This window comes from Lingula anatina, chromosome 2 (assembly GCF_051362555.1).
Source record: "Lingula anatina isolate TDL-2025a chromosome 2, LinAna3.0, whole genome shotgun sequence".
Taxonomy (NCBI): domain Eukaryota; kingdom Metazoa; phylum Brachiopoda; class Lingulata; order Lingulida; family Lingulidae; genus Lingula; species Lingula anatina.
In genome coordinates this window covers 44,808,453-44,835,000 of record NC_141768.1, presented here as the reverse complement: position 1 = coordinate 44,835,000, position 26,548 = coordinate 44,808,453, and the positions used below count along the sequence as shown (strand labels likewise).

At 35.4% G+C, this 26,548-nt stretch overlaps 1 protein-coding gene across 4 annotated transcripts; it reads right to left on the bottom strand.

Moving 5' to 3' along the window:
- Positions 1-1,049: 1,049 nt before the first annotated feature.
- LOC106170885 (WD repeat-containing protein 81) lies at positions 1,050-26,503 on the bottom strand. 4 transcript variants are annotated; one of them, XM_087006929.1, is made up of 30 exons: positions 26,314-26,503; positions 25,164-25,348; positions 24,221-24,380; positions 22,431-23,969; positions 22,055-22,240; positions 21,704-21,787; positions 21,295-21,356; positions 20,902-21,064; positions 20,335-20,519; positions 18,761-19,983; positions 18,250-18,468; positions 17,924-18,063; positions 17,334-17,453; positions 16,783-17,083; positions 16,400-16,591; positions 15,999-16,119; positions 15,596-15,738; positions 14,836-14,880; positions 13,634-13,853; positions 13,135-13,205; positions 12,615-12,674; positions 12,274-12,394; positions 11,753-11,855; positions 11,229-11,359; positions 10,667-10,728; positions 9,192-9,331; positions 8,988-9,090; positions 8,538-8,638; positions 2,069-5,388; positions 1,050-1,544 (listed from the first exon to the last, which is right to left on the bottom strand). In XM_087006929.1, the coding sequence occupies exons 1-29, from the start codon at positions 26,398-26,400 to the stop codon at positions 5,260-5,262; spliced, it is 6,396 nt and encodes a 2,131-aa protein (XP_086863055.1). In that variant the 5' UTR covers positions 26,401-26,503; the 3' UTR covers positions 1,050-1,544; positions 2,069-5,259. The 4 variants fall into 4 exon arrangements, with proteins under 4 accessions (XP_086863055.1, XP_086863056.1, XP_086863057.1 ...); XM_087006930.1 differs by having other exon boundaries at positions 1,050-1,532; XM_087006931.1 differs by having other exon boundaries at positions 2,166-5,388.
- Between the last annotated feature and the right edge of the window lie 45 nt (positions 26,504-26,548).

Sequence of the window (26,548 nt, the reverse complement as noted above, 5' to 3'; positions counted from 1 at the left end):
ATAAAATAAAGTAAACTTCATATCACGATCAAGGACACCAAAGGGAAAAGGATATATACAAGCTGAGGCTTCAGCTGATCAGCGGGATCGACCGATATGAACTCCAGACAGTCTAAAAACGTGAAATCCTACTAAATGCTACTTACCCAACATCGTGTTGTCAGAAGATAGTTCAGTTATCTTGTACTTCATTTTTCTTGTTCATTGGGTAATAACAGTTATAGTTTGAGAGAGTTTAATGTGTAATCATAAGTTTAACCATAAATAGAAGCAACTGTTTTCTTAAAGGATAGATATAAAAAATTTGAGCTGATCATTAGGATAAACCCTTGTGGATTCAAGGAAGAATGTATGATTGTCTTATGACATGAAATATTGCTGTTAGTTATGACTTATCTTTACATCGTGAAGCTGTCAGAAATTATTTCAGCATTCTTGTACTTCATATTGGTTCATTAGAAAGTACATGTAACAAGACTGTTGTTCATTCATATAAGCAGCATTGTTAGCATTTTATTATTAGTTCAGTCATTCACAGAAGCATTTGTTAGGCACTACAAATATCCTCAAACCTCAGTTTAAGTGGGACTTAGAGAATGGGAATTTGCCATGGGACTATACACTTGATATCAATGGAGCAATAGAAACTATGTCAATGATGAAAAAGACGTGTCCTTTGTATCAAAATAAAGCTGGTGAGTTGTGTTGTAAATAAGTTTTCAAAATACATCTACTGTCATAAAAAGTATTGTATCAAACTGATTTTATAAAATTTTATATACCATTTGCATTGAGAATATTTTGCTAGGTATTCAGTGAACAAAATTCATGTATTTTAAATTTACTTTTAAACTGCAATATCAGGTATTTGTTGTTCTCTTTTTTTAAATGTAAAGCCTAACTATATTGGGGATTTTCAGATGCTATTGTTTATACAGTACAGAAGTAAAGTATGCAGAACATTTGCTCTATACCATCATCAACTTTTTAAATTATTTCAGCATTCTTGTACTTCATTTTGGTTCATTAGAATGTACATGTAACGAGACTGTTGTTTGAGAGAGTTTAATATTCACCATGAATGCAACCATTCATATAAGCAACATTGTTAGGATTTTATTATTATTCAGTCATTCACAGAAGCAAGGCATTTTTCACAATCATGTATTTATGATGTCCAATGTAAAATAATAATTCAGTTCATGAATTGATTTCTGCAACCATTTGCTTAAACATATAGGAAAAGTGCACATTTTGTATGAATAAAAGTGAACATGAAATGCTGAGTTCTGAGTGTCACTTCAATTAAATAACTCCTGTCATGCACTGGATTTCACTCTCCTGATGTTCAGATCCTGTCTCCTCAGCTGGTCACAGAGATCTAGGAATATTTTTTGCTGCTTCTACCTTGTGTGTCATCTAGCTGCCTTTTGTACCTGTCATCAAAAGCTTCCGTTTTTTTTTGTTTTTTTTTTTAATAATTTACTTGCACCCAATCAGTGTGGCTTGGTGGGAAATGCCTGATCAATTTCCTACATGTAAATCTAAATTAATAGAAAGATAACAATAGTGTTTTTTATTCATATTATAACTTACAACATTACAGTTAAAAGGAGCAGAATTTAACTTTTTTAGAGAAGAAAGTGCAAAATTATTTCATGAGGTTATTAAAGTTATATGTCAATTACACCTGAGGTAGAATTTACTTGCAAAATAAAATTACTCTTATCACTACACCAAATCGAAAATTAAGCCACTAACTTCCAAATACTCTTCATACAGGTAATTGATTTAATTGGCCCAGCTCAGCTGTGTACAGTACAAATATAGCCTTGACACTAATTGGGAATAATGCTAACCAGGTATAAAAGAGGTAGGTGACAGCCGATAAAATCTAGAGAGCACCGTAACTGATAACAAATTACACCCAAGGCAATAGGTGAGTCTTCATTATAAAAGTCGAAACACTGCCTGGGTATTTCCACAGGTTTTAACAAATTAACACACTCTCCATCCACACTTTTTGGGCACTACTTTAAATATACACGTGCGCCCCAAACGTACACACCTAGGTCTTTGGTGTTCTACTGTTTTTTCTTTTATGGTAAATCTGCACAGTTGGCTCTTCATTCTTTGCTATAAAATAAATTAGTTTTATCCTTTACTTTTCCGAAGAGTCTTGATTCAAAGCCACCTCGCCGTCTCTCCTCCGTTTATGGTTTTAGTTCCTTCAACATGGATTTTTACCACTGCAGGCAGTCTGAGAACGCTTGTAAAGTAAGTTACCTTCTCTCGATCAAATACCCTGCAGTAATTCATCATTTTGCTCGGTTATATATGAAAATAAATACAGAAAACGAAAACTGAACTACAGACATGGCTTGTTCATGCGCAGCAGACGATTCCGGTCTCCCTCCAGTATGGCTGCCGTTTGTTTTGATGACGCAGGCTCTAATGGGTCAATACCGTACTACTACGATCTGGAAATGTTTTGCAATCCGCGCAGTAGCAAAAGGATTATCAGTTTTGTTTTAAACTCTTGCCGCAGACAATACCCACTCCTTAATCTGTTTTCTTCTAAAACCATTTCAGTATTGTAACTTTTTGTGAAATTCACAGGCAACAAAATTTCATAGCGCTCATTATTCAGCAAAGCTGTTAAATGTAAAGACATAAAGGCAAAATATAATGCACACAATAGGTTTTTTAGTCAATGGTATGCAATTTTATATATTGCTTTACAGTAAAATCAACACCAAAATTTAAATATATGCATAACAGGTAACACGGTCTGGATATCAAGAACATGTAGCTAGCATAGGCTTCGGGCGCAGGAGAGTTCACACATTGAAAATGCCAGAATGAGAAAAATGAAAATTTCACAAAATTACATAAACTCAACAAAAAATAATCCTATCAAGCTGGTTTAACAAATTGAACTGTATTTCAATCCTAAGGATTGTTCTTGTAAGTTAGAAAACAAAATTGTTTTCCTTTCCGAGCATTTGGGTGGCAGTGCACAAAATAGATTTTTTTTGTCCATTTGAAGCAATATTACATGCTGATTAACTGAATAATAAATACCATTTTTTTAGTTATCTACTATACATACCATGGACATTCAGAAAATGTATAACTACCATGCTCGTGGGAAGTCCCACATTGAAAATGCCAACGTGAAAAATGAACATTTCACAAAAACTGCATTACTCCCAAATAAGAATCAAATCGGGCTGTTTTTCCAATTCAATCTGCATTTCACTCTGGTTAATCTTTTCTGTAACTTTGAGAATAATTATGGCAATAGTGCCCAGAACAGGGTTTTCTTTAATTTTGATGCAATATTACATAATGCTTCACAGTATAATCAGCAGCAATCTTCAATAAGGTACCTAATCAATGATAGTGAAAAATGATATCAGTAATAATTAAAGACAAGGTTAGGCCAAATTCGGGCTGTTTATTAATTTCTTTAACTCTCCTTGATCCTCCATTCTGATAAATTGATTTTTAATCACATAAAATCTAACACACATACAAATATATACGTACTGATATGTATTAACATGTATATCTTGCTTCACAATTCGCTGACAAATTAACTAATCGCTGAATGTATAATCATAGGGAAAACTGAAACAAATGGAATGTCTACTGACAATAAATTATGTAAGCCATTTACTTCTTCATTTTATGCACCAACAAACCCAAAGGATTGCCTATAAAGTTGAAAATGCCAATTCTTTACCCCACCAACAATCCTCCTCTCCCACTATGCAGGGTTGTTAAAATGATATGATTTGGGGCATACTGCAGTATGTAATTGTAAAACATGTTTATGATCAGTGTGCCTTTTTTCTCACCTTTAGAGAATGTTGGGTGGGTGGGGTAATGGATTTGCTATTTTGTTTTAAAAGGGGAAGATGGGCAGGACGCTGTACCATGATCCTCTTTTGTTTGAGGTAAGTTTTTAAAAGCAACAATGATAACTACTGGTCTTGGATCAGTTATACAGTATTAACCTTTATATCCAAAGTAACAAAATAAAGTCATAGAATCTGATAATATTTGCTCTTAATTACCTCTTGAAAACCATTGTGACAGTGCAGTAACATTCATAGAGAGTATTAAAATCAAGATATTGAACATAGTATATACAATGAAACATAACCAGGGTTTATATATATATGCAACTGCATGGTGACACATTCCAAACATCAGATGGTAGATAATGTATTATGCCGGAGGTTCAAAATATTCCAAAGATTAACAGCGATGCAATGTAGGCAAAAGACCTCTGACAGGATTTGTTTGTGCACCCCATAAACAGGTCTGATATCCATTTTACTTTCTTGCAAATGAGGCAATATCATTGGGATACAAAACAACTGGAATGACAAACCTCAGTCTAATTGCCTTTCCTAAGAAATGAACAATTTGAAAAAGCGAAATTAATATTATAGCCTTAATTGGAGTATTAACATCATGATTTCAATCTTATATGGAAATGAAAGAAATAATTTACGAAATAAATTAAAAATACAATTTACACTGTAGTAATAAAACTTTTACAATATTAAGTTGTACATATATCTATATTTACATCAAATACTATGGGCACCATAAAGACAGCTAATGAATCTAAACATTTTTTTCCTATTAAAATTAGCACCATAATACCACACCATTCATTTACTGCCACATAACATCTCTTCAAAATCAAACTGATTCCTTATTTAGCATTTCACCAAAATTAGCTTCAATGTTTTAATTTCCCATGGTTCCAAGATAAAAACACTGATTATGGATGTATTTCAGTGTAAATTTGTAAATCTTTGAAAATATCAATATAACAACAATTAAGTCCTAGCTATAGTAATTGACCATGACTGCCACATGCAGGTAGACCATAATACACAATTCTTGCTTATTATCACTTTGCTTTAAATTCAGACTATCAATGACAAACTACATTCAGCCACAGCTGAAGCACAGTAGGGCCATGAAGAAGTGATCTGAATTTAAGATCCAGACAAAAGTTTCCTTTTCAATGAATAATTTTTTTTTTTCATTCACTTATCTTTTGACATTTTCATCCATATTTTTGTTCATTCACTTATCTTTTAACATTGTCATTCATATTTTTGTTCATTGACTTATCTTTCAACATTTTCATCCATACAGTGTATCAAGCAGTTACAAGTCTAGACGTCCTTGACCTTTAAGTCCTAGATGACCTTGAACTTTTAATTATCCAGGTCAGCAGAGCAATTTGATACTACCATTGTCTGCTCCTAACAGTAACATTCTGTTCAGTGGTAGGACAGCCATGGACGTCAAAGATCCCTTGAAGGTGTCAGAGCGTAGTTTGGTACTGCTGAACATCGCCTGTAAGCAAACCATCAAAATCAACAGTCGAGTTTACTTTAAGAAAATAGTAGTTGAGTTATAAACATGCTGTTAATGGAAAGTGATTGATTCTATTTACCATGCTTTTTCAATTACGTGCACTTTGCTTTAAATTCGACTGCAGACATAAATGCTGGCTGTAGTCTAATATTTATTCAAATAACTTAAATCAAGTATATCTGAAATACAACAAACGATATTATAAACTAGAGGATCAGAGAGGCGATACCGCCTCCGAATATTGTACCACCAGCTGGAGCAAGCGCATTCGTATAGACCCCCACATACGCAAAATAAGGGACACAGCCACTAGTCTTATGCTTGACAAATTGTAAAAATGCAATCAACAAGAATTTTCAAAATACGCAAAAAAAATATATATATAACTTAAAATGGTACAATCAAAGTTAAGTTCATTGTAAGGTAGGTCAAAGGTCAATTTCAAGGTCACAGTAAATTTCCAGTATATGACTTCCTATTCAACTTCAATAGTAACTATGGACCTATCTCTGCCAGGTTTGGAGTTAAAAGAGAAAGAAATTAGCAGAGTTAAGTTCATGATTATAAGTAGGTCAAAGGTCAATTTCAAGGTCACACTTAGATTGCCAATATATGACTTCCTATTCAAGTTCAATAGTAACTATGGACCTATCTCTGCCAGTTTTGGAGATAAAAGGGAACCAAAATTTGCAAAGTTCAATTCATGATAAAAAGTAGGTCAAAGGTCAATTTTAAGGTCACATTTAGATTGCCAGTATATGACTTCCTATTCAACTTCAATAGTAACTATGGACCTATCTCTGCCAGGTTTGGAGTTAAAAGAGAAAGAAATTAGCAGAGTTCAGTTCATGATCATAAGTAGGTCAAAGGTCAATTTCAAGGTCACACTTAGATTGCCAATATATGACTTCCTATTCAAGTTCAATAGTAACTATGGACCTATCTGTGCCAGTTTTGGAGATAAAAGGGAACCAAAATTTGCAAAGTTCAATTCATGATAAAAAGTAGGTCAAAGGTCAATTTCAAGGTCACATTTAGATTGCCAGTATATGACTTCCTATTCAACTTCAATAGTAACTATGGACCTATCTCTGCCAGGTTTGGAGTTAAAAGAGAAAGAAATTAGCAGAGTTCAGTTCATGGTGAAAAGTAGGTCAAAGGTCAATTTAAAGGTCACATTTAGATTGCCAGTATATGACTTCCTATTCAACTTCAATAGTAACTATGGACCTATCTCTGCTAGTTTTGGAAATAAAAGGGAAGCAAAATTTCCAAAGTTCAGTTCATGGTGAAAAGTAGGTCAAAGGTCAATTTCAAGGTCACATTTAGATTGCCAGTATATGACTTCATATTCAAGTTCAATAGAAACTATGGACCTATCTCTGCCAGTTTTGGAGATAAAAGGGAGGCAAAATTTGCAAAGTTCAGTTCATGGTGAAAAGTAGGTCAAAGCTCAATTTCAAGGTCACAGTAAGATTGCCAGTATATGACTTCCTATTCAAGTTCAATAGTAACTATAGACCTATCTCTGCCAGTTTTGGAGATAAAAGGGAACCAAAATTTGCAAAGTTCAATTCATGATAAAAAGTAGGTCAAAGGTCAATTTCAAGGTCACATTTAGATTGCCAGTATATGACTTCCTATTCAACTTCAATAGTACCTATGGACCTATCTCTGCCAGGTTTGGAGTTAAAAGAGAAAGAAATTAGCAGAGTTCAGTTCATGGTGAAAAGTAGGTCAAAGGTCAATTTAAAGGTCACATTTAGATTGCCAGTATATGACTTCCTATTCAACTTCAATAGTAACTATGGACCTATCTCTGCTAGTTTTGGAAATAAAAGGGAAGCAAAATTTCCAAAGTTCAGTTCATGGTGAAAAGTAGGTCAAAGGTCAATTTCAAGGTCACAGTAAGATTGCCAGTACATGACTTCCTATTCAACTTCAATAGTAACTATGGACCTATCTCTGCCAGTTTTGGAGATATAAGGGACTAAATGTTATAATTTCGGAGTTACCTTAATGTGCCATAAATTTCCTACAGAAAAAATTAATTAAAATAAAGAAAAGGTCATTTTGGTCAAAATTCTTGAAATGGGAGGTGCTCTGAAGTTCCAGAAGTTCAAATTTGATGAAATAATGTCATTTTTGACCACAAGTTGTCTGCTTTGCCAAGCCTTATGTTTTATTTTTCCGGAGTTCAAAATTTATTATCCATTACCGTACTGCACATTTTGCTTTCACCACCAATATGTACTTTTTGATACAGCATAACTCGAAAACCGTATGGAATACAAAAAAACGGAGACCACCTCCAGTGTTGGGCTTTACATGCTCTACAAAATGCAAAAAAGAATGGGTCTGTAGCATTAACGGTTCCCAAATTAGAGACAGTTTTCAGTTTCGGTATCTTATGGCCGCTACACCCGTGAAAATGCACCGATTGACCCCAAATTCACACAAATGAAAGATGACCTGAAGGGTAACATTTTCCAATAATATTATTGGTTAAGTCTGTGTGGTGTCTGAATAACAGCGCAAATAAATTTTTTTTCGAAAAAAAATTCATTTTTTTGAAAATTTTTGCCCGTTTGACCTTGAAATAAAGGTCAAAGGTCAAATCCAAGGGCATATTTGAAATCTACACATATGACTTTTGGAAAGCCGTCTGTAGAAATTTTTCCCATAATTCCTTCCGTAGGGTAGATAATTAGCATTTAATTTTGCCATTTTTGGACAAGGGTGCATTGCAATGAGTGCCACACCTAGACCCCAATACCGACAAAGCCCAAATTTTACGTGGAACGAGTTGAGATTATAGGTGACCTAAATCCAAGAGATGGGTATGGGGGCCCTTACCGTCTAGGAGGAGAAGCGGTAACGGTAACATGGCGGCGGAGCCGGCGGAGCCGGCGGAACGGAACGGACGGGACTAAAACCATGTGTACCGCCAGCGCTAACGCTGGTGGTACAATAATACAAATGGGGGTGTCTTCTGCACCCAAGTCTCTGCACCCAAGATTACTGGTTTCTGAGACCAAAAAATGATGTTTGTCTAGGCTATGCCTCACACTTTAATGATCTACGCTAAAAGGTGAAGCGAGCAGTTTTTTCGTTTATTCTATTCTTACATGACTGTCCAGTGACGTGTGGACTCCTATCTTGTTCCCTGCTGTGATGGAAATCATCTCATTCCTGTAGAAACTGATGCCATGAACAGGCTCACTGTGACCTGGTAGAGTGAAGATGATATTCAAATATGACAAAATAGCTTCCTGTGTGTATGCACACTCTTTTATCTTGTTTTTAAAAATCTTTTATATGTGTTAAGGGTTATGTTAGGTTTGGTTTGAATAATTCGAATATTACCCAATAACATCAGTATCCCTTAAAAAACTGCATAAATGCCCTTTTTATGCTATCAAAAAAAATCATAAGTATGCTCCAAGAGCTCAAGCTCACAGTTTCTCACCTTAATACATGTATACATGTACCATGAGCTCAGATTAACCAAGCACATAAAACTTCAGCAAAATGTAAAACATAACCTACTCCGGCACTTTGAGTAAAAATGAACATACCTTTCATAGAACACATATATCTCTGATCCACATCTGTCCTCCATAAATGAACCATGTTGTCCACCCCAGAGGTGACAAACTTTCTGTCATTAAATGCCTTTAACTGTAAATGAAAGGAGATTGCATTTTTAAATCAAAGCTATCAATGATGAACTGAAAATTAAATTGATATTGACAACAGTACACCAACTCAAGCACAGCTACCTTCATTATGTCTCCTTCATGTCCCTTCCAAGTGCCCAGTAACAGTCCAGTTCTTGTGTCCAGCAAGGACAACACCCCGGCAGAGAATCCCACGGCCACCCAGTTACTGGACGGACTAACTGTCACACAGCGAAGAACACCTGGAACAATACCAAAAGTTTTGGATTACTGAATCTGAGGATCATATTTCCGTAACTATAAAAACAATGTGGAATTCAGTCTTCCGGGTACATTTGTGAATATATAACAGTGTACGTTAAAAATCAGTCACGCAATAAATAAAAATGTATATTTGTCTTAATGAAATCCTATAGGTAGCTCCATAATTAGAATGGCTAAGGAGACTGATACTGTAATAAGCCTTAAATACAAAAATTCATAGGCAAAGCAGAAAATATTGATCACAAATCCACCTTGACTAGACATTACTCAAGACAACCAGCTGTACATGTAAAAGTACTCGATCAGTGCTCATAAACTTGGTTATAAGAATATTTCCCCTAAGTATAAAATTAACACATTGTACCCTATGCCAAGGAAATGTTGAGAAAACAGAAATATCAAAGTCAAAAAGATATTTAATATATGAAACACATTGATAAACATTTCATTTCAACTCCTGTTTGATGATAAATGGTGTTTGGCAGTGCAACAAAATAGCCACACTGAAGGACTATAAGATCAGCTGAGGCATCAAAGTGCCCTCCCCAAAACATCCACCCTGTGCATATAACACCTTGTTTTGTTAACCTTCCCCCAATCCCCACACATAGTAAATACAACACATAGGTTTATGACATCCCACCTCTTACCCATTCTTTATATATACAATACACATCTAACATTGTACTCCACACCAACACTCTAACACTACCTGTACATACTAAACTTTTTATTATAACACGCCCAAGCCAAACCCACAATTAAGTTCCATCGTAAACTTGATGGATTGTCTATGACAGCTAGTTTCTCTTTCTTGGGCAATATTTTCTTCAGCTTCACCTTAATTTTGAAATGTAAATGTCTCAAAGCAATCCACACCAAAAATGCACCACAAACATTCTGCAAAACATTTTCCTTTTTTTAAAATTTGATCCAAACAAGAGACTTTATTAAGTAATAATGTGACACCAAGCTTTTAAGACAACCAATTTTATGCAATTTCCTTTGGATGATATTCCTTATAATCACTCACTTTGTTTATATAACCTGTCCTTTAGATCTGCATGCATAGTAATGAAAGTTCAATTTGCTGAATTACTGGTTATGATTTACTTCAATAATCAATGTGCCCATCTCTCAAACAAACAGATTTTTAAAAAGGTTCACAATAAAGAGCATTCATTAAGTGATAAGAATGTAAAGAATATTTTAAAAATCTAAATTACACCAATGTTCTCAGTTATTCAATATTACACTAATTTTTATTGAACCACACAGCTTTCTTAATTTAGTCAATGAAGTCATGCCCGTACCTGCTGGACCCGTGACACATTTATATTCCTGCATGAACTTTCCAGCTCTCACATCTAGGAATCTGAAGTGAATACGTATGATGTCATATAAATGCCCACTATATAATTAAACTGTAAAAAGTCATGGCTTTTAAAATACAAAGTGTCAAACAAAAAAATCACAAAATATACATAAGAAAATTCAGCATTAATGTTGCATTAATTTTTAAAAGAACAAATAGAATAATTTGACTTTTATTATCTAGGTACCTTGGTAACCACAGACTTGACTAAGAGGTGAAGTTTTGAAATATATAAAGAAACAAAACTTCTTAGCCCAAGTTGATATCATCAGACAGTTTAAGAGCAAGAGTGATGTTTATACTTTTATATGATCTGCTTTCAGTTATATCCTAATGTATTATTATTTTTTATCATTATATTTATTTATTTATTTATTTATTTATTTATTTATTTATTTATTTATTTTTTTATTTTTTTTTGGGGGGAGGGGGGGGGGTGATTATACACAATGCTGTGATGTATTTGGCTACAATTCAATGTTTTTAATCTCATAAACTACCTTAGTGATCCTTCATTAGTTCCACACAATATGGTGTTATGGGGTGGTGACATGCAACAAAATGCTGCCACAGGATTGTTCTTACTGCTGTCAAACTGGCGTATTGGCATCCCCACAAATGGGTCCCAAATCTGCAGAGAAAAACAAAATCATAGAAAAATCACCTGTAATCAGGGACCAACATGCCCATTTCCAATGATTATTTATATTGATTTATTTTATTTATTTATTTATTATTTTTTTTTTTTGAGGGGGGTACATAAAGCACACAACTGAAAAAATAAGCTGCTCATTTGGACAAACAGACCTCATGTATGAACCAGAAATCTATATCATGTATATATATATCTGAATATTGTAAATTACATGAAAATGCATGCAAATTAATTTGCTGGAAAATGAACCTCAAGATATCAAAAACAACTTATATTTACTGAGCTATTGCTTTAAAAAAACATAATAAAAGAAATTCATCAAAATTTAAACGTATTGAATTTTAGACAAATTCTAAATAAGCCACCTACATGAACTGAGCTATCACTGGAAGCAGCCAGTCTCATGGACTCCAGGAAGGTCACAGCTAACACTGGCTTCCTGTGTTGTAGGTATGTCCACTGTGGGTGACTCCTAAGTCAAGAAGAAAATCAAAAATTATTTGACGGAAGACAGGTGACTGGCGTGGTATTGATAAGTACTGACATAAAAATCTGTGCCTGCGTGATGAAATAGTGTAATAATGTAATATGCAATCATCATCATCATCTTTGGTATTTCAGGTCTTCTGTCCTGAATAATCAAGGTTGAACTCTTTCCCACTAATGGCCCTCCTCCATTCTTGTTTATTTTCAGGAATAGTGACTAAAAGACCAAACCCCCAGGGGCGGATTGAGGCTGTCTTCTGGGTCTTCCAGAAGTCAGTCAGACTTTCAAGTTTACATTGACGAGTATCTAATTTTTTTCCAACGAAAGATGGATTGATCAAGAAAGATAATTTGGAAGACCGTCAGAAAATAGCTCTGGATCTGCCTGTGACCCCAGTTCATACCTCGCAGAACCATCCCCAAAGCTCTGAATACTCCACAGCTTCACAGTCTTATCCTTGCTGGCGCTGAAGAAGCAGTTCTCATTGTCCATCACATGTATTGAGCGCACAGAGTTGGTGTGATCTATAAATTATTAAATTCAAAATAATTTCAACTTCAATTTTTTTTCATAAAATCAAAATCTGTAACATCAAGTGAATTGCTTTTCATGTAATATCTTTTATTCAACACCATCTTTCTTTTTAAATTTATCTATTCAAAATTCAAAGTAGAACATGAGGAAATGTGCTCCCCCCCCCAAAAAAAAAAAATCTAATAAGTTTATGTGAAAAATGTAACTTACTTGAGAACGTCTGCAATTTTATTTGTTTGAAATTAAACCTTGTATCCTTTTCACTCAATCCTAAAAAATAAAACCAAAAAATCAATTTATTATAATAATTAAAAGCTTTTATGCTCATACAGACAGCTTCCGGGCAAATGGAGCCGAGATTTAATGACTGTACCCCCGCAGGGACGACTAGTGGGGAGGCGTGTGAGAGGCGGAGAGACTATTAAAAGATTAGGCGGTTTTCCTTTCATGTACCTCCGCCATATTTAGGTCGCGGCTTTGTAGAGCCATGGCTCAACTTGATGTGAATGAAGCCTAAGAAAGTATATATTGATGATAATATTGTAAATTAAAGTAATGATCTTCTTGCTATCAAATATATCATGTAAGTTTAATGAAACCTTCTGGCCCCTATCACAGAAAATATTTCACAATGCAAAAGAAACCTTATTAAGATTATTTTCATTGTAATATATATAGTAACAGGTCTACATTTCAACTGGCATTAGCGAGATAATATGCTAAATCGTACCAATTTCATGTTCCCAATATGCCAGCCAGTTGCCTTTCAGGTGGCGTGATGTGGCAGTTTCCATTTCAGGGCTGAAATAAGTCATAAAGAACTGGTTAAATCCTGTGCTTAGATTAACACAACATCTAATACAATAGGGCTTCTCTTGAGATTTGGATGTGTTTTTTATTTATTTTGATTCCTTTTTCAATGTAGATGTTATACCCAGGATATAAGAAAAAAGAAATGCTCTCCAATTAAGTGGAAACTCCCTTAGGTTTCCAAATAACTGCCTAAAGTGCATAAAACTTTGCACTAGAACAGAAGTAGTAGTTACTGGTCAACGGCAAAAAGAAATTTTTTTCAACTGTATCCTTTTGCTGCAATATTAACTATAAGACGCTTTAAATAAACAGATGCTTGTTAAATGTCAAGTCAACAACATCAAAAACAGAGAGAGAGAGAGAGAGAGAGAGAGAGAGAGAGAGAGAGAGAGAGAGAACTGAAATACTCCACAAACCATTTCAGTTTCTTAATATCAATCTGCTTAGGATTGTCCACTGATCTCCTGACATCTGGAAGTTTCTTTTTAGGGAGCAGACGATCTTGTTTCACTGCTGCCATGGACAACAGATGGTCATCCTCACAAGACACTGCCAACTTGTTCCCTACCACTTTGACATTTTTACCAAAAGAACCCGTCACTATGTCTTCCTTGTCCTTCTGCTCACCAAGGAAGCCTAGAAAAAAATTAGAAAAAGTTAGTGAAGATCATTAACTTTGCATTAAAAATATCGTGACATACTAATATTATTGTTATCTCATTTGCCTTATAAAAATATAACATTTCAAAACAGTTTGCCAAATTTATCATCGATATGCTTCAAAGTTTTAGTTTGGCTAAACCATCTACAACTATTAGTCTAGAACATCATACCATAATAAGATATAAGGCCAATACAAACATTATATAGTAGACTTCACTAATCTGAGACTGTAACATTGAAATTTTTAAACTGATCCATCCTTGATCAAAGTATTTACCAACCACTGTCATACAAGCCATCATCATTAATAAGATCATTAGAACAAATGGGTACTGGTATACATATACATGTACTATATGAATGACAGTAAGTAACAAACTTTCAAAGATATGAGCTATTTTGGGGTTTAAATTAAAATTTTTCATATAATCTGCTAGTGACAGTTTTCAAGGTAAGAATACAACCTTTACGTAGTTCATGTAGAGCACTAATTCTGTATTTCATGCAACTGTCAAAGCCTACAGTAGCATGCATGAAATTTACCACCATACAGTCTATGCATACAGTTACTGTAGTGTTGTGTTGGCCTAATGAGCATACTGACTCAATTTTTCTAGTGTAGTGTTTAGTCCACTATTTTGTTCATTTATCAAATAAGAGGTATTTACTGTTTTATTCATGACAAATGCTAAAATACCTCTGTGGCAGGCTGTTTCACCACTATCACAATTGTTCTACATTTTCATCCATACTTTTACCAAACAGAAAATGGCCAATAGATCCCACATAATCCAAAAGTCCTCATTAAGGCCTGGGTGATGCCACTATATCTCTTTGCTGGAAATCCTCAAGAGAATGGAACATGTACAACCTCTTAGAGCAAATTCCTCATTGAAATTCTAGTTCATTCTCTATACATGTATATTAGTACTATAATAGTAGTGCCTATACTCACCTTCAATGAACCATCTTGTCTGTCCAGGGGATGGCAGAACATCACCTGGATAGAAATAATCAAGCAAGCTTCATTGTGCATTAATTAAGCTGCATAAGGATGTGCAGAAACTGGTTCACAAAAAAATAAAATAAAATAAATAAATAAATAAATAAATAAAAAAATAAATAAATAAATAAATAAATAAATAAATAAATGTGTAAAAAGACAGGCTATAGCAGAGACTAGCAACCTGAACAGTTTTATAAATAATGCAAATGACTTCTGACCTCATATTTTTGGTCTTTTTATTGTGCCACGAGAGCAAATTGTGACTGCCGACATGTGAATGATTATTCTAAGCCATTTCCATACAGCAATGCTATTCTGCTAATATTGCATAGTTAGCTAAACACAGTCAATATTGCATAGTTAACTAAGCACAGTCAGCTGTCCATGTGTAGCAGTCTTCGCTAAGCCCAAAAATAAAAGCCATTTTGTGTGTGCAATGCTTTCAATTGTCTGCATCTCAGTGGGCTGTAATATTCTGGTGTAAAACCTTATAATCCAGGCTTAACACCATCCGGTGTGCCTGTGAGTAGGAAGGTCTGTGTAGTGAGTGAGAAGGTTTGTGAAAATTTTTCATAAAATTCATTATTGGTGTACTTGATGTAGTGAGATGTGAAAATCAATAAATGAACCATCACCTGCTTGGTTCCCTATATCTAAAATGAACTGTCAGTTTTTCAGGCTCCTATCTCAAGGCTTTTTATTCACTTACCATTGAGAAAACCATCACTTTCCCCAGAATCACTGGAGTCTCCAGAGTAGTCCATTTTGTTCTGCAGTGACGTTTCCTCATCATGTCTCGTGCACAGCTCACGAATCAGGCTTTCATTCTTCAGGTATTGTTCCATGTGGATCCTGAAAAAACCAACACATCTTACAAAAGATTCACGTGTAGGTAGAAAAAATATTATGATTTCTATAGTAGGCTATTTTCAGTTGAAAAAGGAATTCAAAGGACTTTTCAACATCAATACATCAATACTAATCTAGGGTTCAATAAGATGGTAGAACACTTCCATCTCAGATAAGTCATATGCAAGCTGACACAGAGAGAAAACATGTCAATCAAAAAACCTGAGGTCAGGTCACAGGTTAAAGGTCAAGGTCAAACCTACCCTCCATAAACTTGGCAAAGAGGTATGTAAGCAGTATAAGCCATCTCAGGAGTAAAGGTCTGCCTGAGCTCATCCATTATTTTCTCTTTGGTAGCTACCTGCTCTGGGTTGTCTTCATCAGCTGCAATATAAAGATTGAGTGATAAAACATAATCAAATGGTAAGTGGCGATCTAAGCAAAAAACACTGAACAGATACAACTGGTCGACTATTAATATGTTGACCGAAAAGCACAGAATGTGCGTATGTGCATGCATGCAGACCAGCATTTCTGTATGTCTTGGTCAGTTTGTCTACTCTGATAAGCATTCTGTGCTCACTTAAGTATCATAATCTAAATCAGACTGTGATTATACAGTTTTGCTGTAACAGATTATACCTTAGAGTTAACCAAGACAAACCTTGAGAGTGGGGCACCACTGGTTCTAAAGGCGTGAGGCTGTGAGAGCGTCTGTGCCATGATCCTGAGCTGCCGAAAGACTTTGTGGGACTTATCAAATCAGCAACACATACAGGGGTGCCTATCTTGTACTCATTGTTGACACTGTCCTTCTTTATCTCCAGGAATAGTTCATTTGAGTCTGTCAGGCTCTCTAGAAACCAAGCATAATCTATAATATATAACAATTGAAAACGACTGGTCAACCTTATAAAAAATTTAATTAATTTACCAAATAACTATTAAATTTTAAATCCAAAATGCTTTTGAAAGTTTAGTGGAAACTGACATATATGGCAATCGAAATTATTCCTTAATAAAGAATAACAGACAAGTATAATATACCTTTCTTGTTTGGGATGGCAGTAGCAGAACTTCTCTTTGGTTCATTGTTGCCTGAGTGCTTTCTTTCATGCACCAAGTCAAAGACTTGGAAGAAACACTGCATAACCTGAGACATGTGTTGTCTGGTTTGTTCAAAGCCGATCCTGAGGCAAATCAGGTAGATCACATCCACCACTTTGTAGCAGAGGAGTTTCCGCACATGGCCTCCACTGGGAAAACTGATTGTCGTGGAGGAGAGAAGTTCGATGGTAGGGTACAGCATGTCTTTTAATATGCTGCGTGTGGTCTTCATTCCATCATCCTAAATACATCAAATTAAAAAAAAAAATTCATTAGATCTTCTCTATATAATTATAACCGTCTTAAAACTAAAATTTAATACTAAATTAATTCAAAAGGCCCTCTTCTGGGTCTTCAGAATTTTTTCAAGTTTACACTGACGGGCATCTTATTTTCCTGTTCATAGATGGACAAAAATGGAGGATGGATCAAAAAAGAAAATTTGGAAGACCAACAGTAAATATCTCTGGAAAAGTTTTCGTGCCCATTACCTGTAAGTAGTCCATGAGGGTGGTGTCTGACAGGTAAGGGATGATGTATTTGAGAAGGGTCAGACAGCTGACCAGACCTGCCTCACTACGGGGAGTCAGTCTCTTCATGGCAGTGAACACCTGGAATTATTAATATAATCAAGGTATTAACTGTTTTATCTTTAATAGCTGCCAGTTTTTGGAAGTTACTTCCATCCAGAGAAGCTAAAAAGAAAACTTAAAAGATAAACTACCTTACATAAAATAATAAAATGAGTCAAAGAAATAGGTCATACAATAAAAGGGAAGGGAGGGGGGCTAAAATGATACAGAAAACTTTTTGGATTTCATAAAGCTTGTTAAGTTTTTATAAGATTACTAAAATAATTTACAATATTTGCAATAATTTTAATTTTTATTCTAGGCTTGCCCTTTGTGAGCAGATTACAACCACACAGTGCGGATGACCAGCATTTTAAATTTCAAGTTCTTTTGGACACCCTCGTCCACCCCTGACCACTTTCTCTGGCCATTTTCTCTTTTGCAAACTTTTTGCTGCTTTAAGATGTTTTTAGGTACATGATTAGTAATTTTATATATGTGCTACATACCAGCTCCAACATGTGTTTAAAGTACTGCAGAGCAACTGTTTGCTCGCCATACAGAACTGCTATGTATCCCAGAGACTCCAGTATCTTAGAGGCATTTAGATCTCCAACAACCATTTTCTTACAGGCAGATATATCATTATCTGTAAAATAAGATTAACAAGCGGGTTTTAAACCTTCATTTGAAAATACACATACACAATGATGCACCCCTGCACACACTATCTTCGTTAACTATTCTGAATTTTCTTTTCATTTTCATTTGGTTTGAAATCATCTATCACGAAAAAGAGATAAAACAGAAGTGTTTTTAATGGTTTAAGACTTACCTATTTCATCAAATTCCACAAAGCAGAGCTGCTCCTCTTCCAGGTAACAAAGAACAAGCATACGTAGTAGGTTGTGTGACAGATGTTTAGCAGTAAGCACAGGGCCCAGTTTCTGTGAAAGCCACTTGACTGTCTCTGTGGCAACATCCCGTACATTGTACTCCGACCTGTTCATTGTGCTGTCCAAGGTGCACGACAAGCTCCATTTCTTTCTCTGAACTGAAAATTTATTTTTATAATTGAAGATTGATCATTACTTTTGGTGAAATCCTTCTTCACATATCAAAAATTAAGAAAGCCCCTCCAAGCAAAAATGGTCATTACATAGCTTACAATAAATTGTTTAATCTTTTCATGGTCTTTATTCATCAAACAATTTAATAATAAACCATTATTTTTCTCTCTGTTTAATACCCAACTTATAATCAATCATCTGAGTAAATATATCTTGAGTACAGACAGACTTCTCAGTGTGTTTTAAAGCCTTTAATCATCAAAAGTAATCTCTGACCTCTTTGTTTTCCTTTCTGTTCGGGTGTCTGATCAGCACTGCTTATGGAGGTTTGAGAGGAAATGCGTTTACGGGCTCCAATTTCAGATTCCTTCACTTCCATGGGTCCTTTAGACCCCCATTTGTGCGCAGGGACCAAGGGGGTGGAATGTGTCCCTAAACTGCCAGCTATGCTGTCTGGGGCATCATCAGATGGGACATCTAGGGCAGGGTTCAATGCTGCTTGGACCTCTCCACCCTTAATGTCCTCCATCTCAAGGTCTGACCTAGCGCTAGTTATGGATTTCTGATCCCCAATGGAATCCGTATCCGTGGAATTGTTGTGGTGACATGCAACAGCACCATCTTCTTCTTCCACCCCATCTAATGAGATCTTTTCTGGGAAATTTTCATCAAACTGCAATGCTTGTTCTGACATTTCAGATATTTGTCTGTCTAGGAAGCCACTGGCTACTCCTTCCTCACTAGATATAAAGTCATACTTTATTACTGTGTCTTCATCAGTTTCCATGGAAGCAGAGTCAAGGTCATTGTCGTCGTGGGACACGCTGGGGTCAGAGGTCACATCTGGAATGAAATCTTTATAGCCACTTGTGGCCTCAATAAGGAGTGTCACAAAACTGTTGAGAAAAACCTCCAGACCTAGGCGTATGAGCAACTGCAACACGAATGTTCTGTGGTAAAGTTTGAAGTGCTTTGGGGTAGTATTTTCTCCATCGTAGAGTTTGGTGAGAGACTGCAGGAAATGCTTAGACATGGCAGTCGGACCGAGCAGTTTGGCAACAGGTCCAAACAGATTCCAAGCTGCATTCACCATGGTACCACGATCTGAGAACAACTCCTTTAAATATGGCATGAGAAGTTCAACCCCAGCCTCGTCTAGTTTAGGGCTAAGTTGGCTAAAATTTCTGGCAAAGATATCAACCTTATTCTTCATCAGCTTTGAAAAACTTCCATCATCCGAGACTTCATGAACATCGTTGAAGTGGGAAAATAAGCTGTTGTCTGCTGCTCGGAGTTCTTTCAAAAAAGCATACAGCTCTGGGAAGTAAGCAGGAAATGAAATGACTTGGAATGTTGGTTCTAGCAAGATGCTGGCATTGGGAGGTGGTAGACCTTCTCGCGACTGCAGTCGGTATGGAAAGGCGAGATTAGAATCTGCTGCACTTGCCGGGAGACTTCGGTTCAGTTGAAGAAGCCACTTCACTACATGACGTATAGGCCTATGTAATTGAAAAACAGGTAATCAAAGTAAACTGTCCTAAAATCTGTTCCATTTTATGCTATAAAACTCATGGAAAGACATGTAAATTGGCTTGTAATACCACTCTCACTGAAAACTAGACTGACAGTTTGAAACAAATTAATTCTCAATTAAAACATAGAGACTGGAAGTTATTTGTTGTGATCTTTGACAAGTAACTACAAAAGATTTTGGCATATTTCCAGCTACATGTTAAGCTAAATGACTTAAACAAGGAACTTATTACAAATGAATGTTATTATCAGTGCCACTGTAGCTAAAACTGAAGACTTTCAATTATTTTTAATTCTGCAGGTCAAGTATTCATTACCTTGGTAATTCATGGAAGAATTGCCTTGCTACGCCCCTCACAATCCGACACCTTCCCTTAAAGGAGGTCTCAAAGCTGATGGCATGCAACTTGGCACTAAGAAACATCTCAACCAGTAAACAGCCCAGGATTTGCATATCTCGGTTAACTTTATCTTGGATCTGTGCCTGTACCGTTTGAATTTCCTAATGGACAAAAAAGGTGGATTCAATTAAACATGAAACACATATCAAATATTAAAAGATTTAAATGCTAGTTTTAATTAATAATCTTTTCAACCTTTTATCAAGTTTAGCATTTAATTAATAATCTTTTCAACCTTTTATCAAGTTTATCTCTTGATGATAACAGGACTATTTTTATTGGTTTTATGTCCCTCCAGTTCTTGAGATTATCACATTTTTAATACTTCTTTAATTTTTTTCTTCTAACAAAATTAATATTTTTTTCTTTTATTTCGCAGCTAATGCTACTTAACTTCCTAATATATTCTGTCATCCTCCTTTTTTGTGGAACATTCAAAGTGAAAAAATATGAACAGGATTTATTTTTCTTTCATTGCTTTACCTCCACAGTCTTTCTTTGTGGCCAGGAATGCAGAACTGAGGTGGAAAAGCCACATCCTCTTTCCACTTCTTTTAAGAGCTCCAGAGGATCGTAATTTTCAGGCAATGTGATTGGCACTTTCCATGGCATCATATAAGCTACCAAACCTGGATCTGATTGCAACCTGTGAAAATATTTTAACATCAAACTAATAAAGTTAAATGACACAGCAATGAATCTCCTGACCTTTGTCAAAGGAGTGAAAATCAAAGTTACAATCATTTTCCTCTTTGCGTACTTTTAATGTTCATATTTATGTGCGTTTGTCATTTTTTAATGACATTACATTATTAATAAAAAATAGGTAAACTATATATGAACAAAATAATTTTTGACACTTCACTACATCTTTACCTGCGTTCTGTAGGAGGGGTGCCTGGTCTTGGCAAGTCTTTCTCAACTGTTTCACCAAACACCTGATTAAGTACAGATAGGCAATATTCTATGAATTCCACCCTTTCCAAAATTATCAAAATATTGCATCTTATTTTCATAATACACATTTTAACCTTATTCTGAAATATCTTACAACTGTCCAACATTCCGTTTAATTGGCCTTCAACATAAAATCTTGTTTTTGTTCGGAAAAGACACAAATAAGTTTTTAGCCATTCTTGCTTTTTTTTTTTTTTTTCCTAATTTTAACTCTCTGACGGGGTAATGCCATCAACTTTTCCCCTCACTAGAACAATGCAAATCAGTGTCTGCTCAATCCAGAGTTGCGCTAGTACCAGTTTATATGGTGTTAATGGGGTTTTCCTACCTGCAAAGCTGCCTGTATTCGGTAAGGATCTCCTGTGCCTTTTACGAACTCATTTTGTGGTATTTCATGAAGAGACTTGAGGTACTAACAACATAAAAGATTATTCTAGTTTTTATTAAAAAAAAAAGAAATCTTCTGTTAGTGTTATAACTATTCCCAAATCAGATAACAAACTGTAATGTAATCTTTGCATGTACAGCTGTTAGTAAGTCTTGAAAATCAGAATACTCAATTTGTTTTCTTAACCATGTTCACAGATATGCGAGACTCTACAAACAAAACTTATTCAGCTAATACAATATTTACATCCAATCAGGTAAGCACGTACAAAACAAACTGAGCCTAACTCACATTGTATGAAGACATGTTACGCATGACATTAGGCGGCAAAGATGACGAAAAACTCTTCTGTCCACAGTTGCGCTGTGGGTGTGGACTCTGAAACAGCTGAACCACTCCGTGATTGGTCAAATTTGTGTGCTCATCAACCAATTGTAGGCAGACATTTTTGGCATCCACTGCAGCAGCACCACTCAACTGAAAGTTAGATGTTCTGGTAAATTATTTTGCAACAAGCATACTCTCTCTTGACACCATTTCACAAAGCACCTAGTTAAGTCCAAATAATGAAGCATTGAATTCTTCAGTAATCAGTCTGATAATTTAATAATATACGCTTTCTTTTTTTTCCAAAAATGACTAAAAAAAACTGCCAAGGAACTTATACCTTGTATCCAAATGTGAGATCAATCCACAAGTGGAGCTGACTAGAAACATAGTCACCCTCTAGGATAGCCATGTGCTTGGTGACAAAGTCCATTGGCGAGGAAGACCAGGGTGGGATCTCAAGGTCAGGGAGGTCACCATGAATTGACGCAAAGATACTCGGGTCTGTGAAAAACTCTGGAATGCATTCATCTGGAGTCCACTCTTGCATACGCTGCATGCTGGAGGGGTACTCACGCGGGACCCACTTGGATCGGACTTTGGTACAGAGGATATCTTTGGGAGTTCTCCGAGCTTTATAGACGTAGTATGTTATGTCTGATAGAACGTCTGATATGTGGTGTGGAACTTGGATCAAACCCTCGGTCCTCCCTGGCACTGAAGATGAAAACGACACATTGTACATCACGTCTAACTGATCATCGCCTTTGTTAAGTCTATATTTGGACATTGAAAAATCTCGATATTCTCCGTTGGGAGTAGTGAAATCAATCACCCAAGGAAGGACAGGGTGATTGTTAGGATCCCCCATCCGCCGCCCTGCAAGTTTGTTCAAAGCCATGATATATTTGAAATTGGAAATCCTTCCATTGATCCAGTCATCTGTGAGCTTTGGCAATGTCTCCAGACTGGGCTCATCATGAAGGAAAGCTCTACTCATGGCACAATCTGTCTCTAATGCAGAATGATTATCTGGAATTATATCAGGAAAGTGCTCATCTGAACTCTCTAAGGAAGACTCCACCTGTTCCCGAACACTCTCCAGTTGTGTAGAAGCACCCTGTATCACTTGTGAAGTGCTGGATGGAGCCCGTGGTGCAAAATTTGTTTGTCCAACCGAACTCCCAGTCTTAACATCAACATGGACTACTGATTCACTGACATGATATTGACTGCCTGTGTTCCCATCAGAAATGTCTTCAGCTTCCTCATCCACATCTTCATCCATTTCAGCACCACTTTCAGCACCATTTCCCTCCCCTCTTTCGCCATTCTCAATTGTTGAGCACCTTTTTGTCAAAACAGTTGAAGAGTTTGAAGAGGTAACTTCTTTCCCCTCTGCATTTACTGCTATTTCATCTGGATCTTTTTGGCACTCATAAAGAACATCTTCTGTCAAGCTTTTCATTGTAGGATAACTGCACTGCACCCAAAGTTTACTATCGATTAAAATATCACGAAGTTTTCTGTTTCCTAAGGAGAGCCCCTTGTTGTGAAGGTGCCTCAATGCATGGAGGATCTGATACACAATGAATAGTGGTTTGGCATACGAGTTGCCTAATATGGCAGGACTGAGAGTGACACAGTCTTGCAGCGAATAAGTCATATATGGCTGTAAAAGGTAAAATGCACTGTCTGATTCAAACGCACAATACAAGGGGATGAGGTTTGGGTGTGGGGAGTCCAGTTGAGAGATGTCATTTTGTTCTTCTTCTTTCTCTGGCACTCCTTCTCTTCTTCCGTTTTCAAAACTTTTCAGTGGATAGATGGAACAGTTGTGAAGTCTTTGAATTACATCTCTAACAAAATCACAAAAGGGCTGAAAATTAAAAAATATATATTTAATAATAATAATAATAATAATCAAACATCCTTTGATAAATAATAAAATATGGATGGCATACAGTTTAAAGTTAACATACTAAGCACATTTGTAAGTTTTTTTTTTTTTAACTGTATAGCTTCAATTGAAGCAAATGCACACTACACATAATTCTTACAAAATTCCCCACCTACAAAAAGTTTTGAGATTTCATTGCAAAAGAGAGTCAGAGAAAATGTATGCCATACCTTTGCAGGAGGTGCTGTAGATGATTCTAGATTTCTTCCACAGCTTCCAAACCTTTCAAATGCATTCTGCCATGACCGTCTGTAGTTTTCATCTGTCACATAGGCCAAGGAATCTATCAGCCCATTTTCAAGATGAGGAAGTCCAAAACTCTCAGGAAAGCTGAAAAATTCAAAGAAAGTATAAAACCCTTCAAATACTATGGGTCAAATATATTTCACAATGTGATGGTGATTCTGCTTGAATAAAAAATCAATATTTTTGCAAAATATATAACCAACATGAGCACAACATATGCATTTGACCAGCAAAGCAATAGCACCATTCCAAACATTACTGACAACACCTGTCTGATGAGTAATACAGATGCATGCTGATGATTACAATTATTCAAAGTGATTCAAAAAGATACAAATGAAAGAAACAGAAAACTGCACGTCCTTACATTTATTTATCCTTCACTAAGGCATAACAATCCAAGTCAGATTATATATATATTTTGCTTTATTATCACTCATCTCCCCAACCTTTGATAATTGTTATACAATATGGTTTTATATAATGTTCATGCAAATATAACTTCTTTACATGGTACTATTTTGATGACATTCAAATTAAGTGACTTCCTCTTGCCATATTTCAATTATTGAACAAAGCAAAAACGTATGGTTTAAGTTTCTCTTTCGGGTTATAAATAATTTGGGTTATCAATAAATTTGATAAAGAAAAATACAATAAATCATAAGACTTCATACTTTCACTCTACCATAAAGTAGCTTTTGCAGCACGTTTTCTTTTTCATAACATGCAATTTTCATGCACAGATCTACCATTGGTACTGCATTAATTTACTACTGAACTGAAAATAACCAATATCGGTACATAAATGAAAAGTTTTGCCACCATAAATGAAATTATATTATTCTGAAATATCACATAACTTACCATTTTACTTTTTCATTTCTTTTCTGTATGACCTTTACACTGATCCGCTCCCACGGTTCAGGGACATCGGTTGTAGAAGCTGCCAGTAGTCGTTCATATTCAATCTCAGATAGGCTGTGGTTGTATCGGGAGGCTGTAGGAATTTTGTGTTTGTTGCATGCCTTTTTTAACCATTCTGTTTGGACCTTTAAAACAAAAGTAACCAGGATTGTTTACCACCATGTGCATACAAAAATAATATGAAATATTTTGTAAAAGTAATATAGAATGTTCACTATTGACAAAGTGGGACTTTTTCACAAATGGTTGTTGGTTTCTTCATTATGGTTATTTATTATCAATATCATTATTAAAATAATAATATTAAAATAAAACTAATAATAATTTTCATTATTATTAATATCTGTTAATCAAGACACTTCTGAAGTGTTTAATTTGGATTGTTACATTGGGGCTTGAATAATAATTGACTACTAAAACACTCAAAATGTCATCTGACATTGATAATATTAGATAATCATTTATTATGATAGTATGATGGGTCATTTGAATACCATTATTGTCAAAACCAAAAGACTCTTTTTCACATAATGACTGTGCAGAAAAAAAGGATACTCTTGTCAAAGAATCCAATGGCCTATAGAAGAAACAGTAGCCAGTTACTGTATAAACTGACAAAATTTTACAGGATTAAATTGGCATTGCACTGTATTTTTTAAAATTTCCAAATTTCAGGGATAAGCTTTATTTAATAACTTCAAATCTAAAGATAATCAATTCATGTTTTCTTGTTTTAATAGTTTTTAAAACCGGCATTATCCAAGAAATATTGTATAAATTGTTGACCTTAAATTAATTAACGTTCGTAAACGTTAATAATTTACTCGTACCAACTGACTCCATCACGAAAAGAGTAGATTACAAATAACAATACGCGATGGTTTTAAAAAAAGATCATTTCAATTATATATCACACAGAAATGAATTTTCTTTGCATATATATAATGGAGTGACAACAGCTGAACATAACGGAATGGTTTAATCACTTTACACTATAATCATAAATCTGATTTTTTTTTTCATTGTTGATATTGTAAACTGGCCTTGACATTGACCTGAAGTATTGGCTATGATATCTAAAAACACTCACCAAGCAGACAGCTCTATGGCACGATACTAGTCGTATGCATCCTGGATGAATATTGAGTTCATCTCTGATCATATGCAATATCTCCATGTGGATGCTGTTATTTATTTCGGTGTGAAAATAACACCTTCTATACAGTGCTCTACCGATCCATCGTGACCATCACCCCCGTTTTTTTAACATCCGGCACAATGCTGCCGTCTTCTCTACCACAATGAGCGACAGCTGTCCACCTACC

Excerpts from the sequence above, each read along its gene's own strand:
- LOC106170885 (XM_087006929.1), bottom strand. The coding sequence starts at position 26,400 with ATGGAGATATTGCATATGATCAGAGATGAACTCAATATTCATCCAGGA. Across the intron at positions 9,332-10,666 it reads ATGTGTCACGGGTCCAGCAG|GTGTTCTTCGCTGTGTGACA; the intron begins GTACGGGCATGA and ends GTATTGTTCCAG. Across the intron at positions 9,091-9,191 it reads ATGAAGGAGACATAATGAAG|TTAAAGGCATTTAATGACAG; the intron begins GTAGCTGTGCTT and ends TTTCATTTACAG.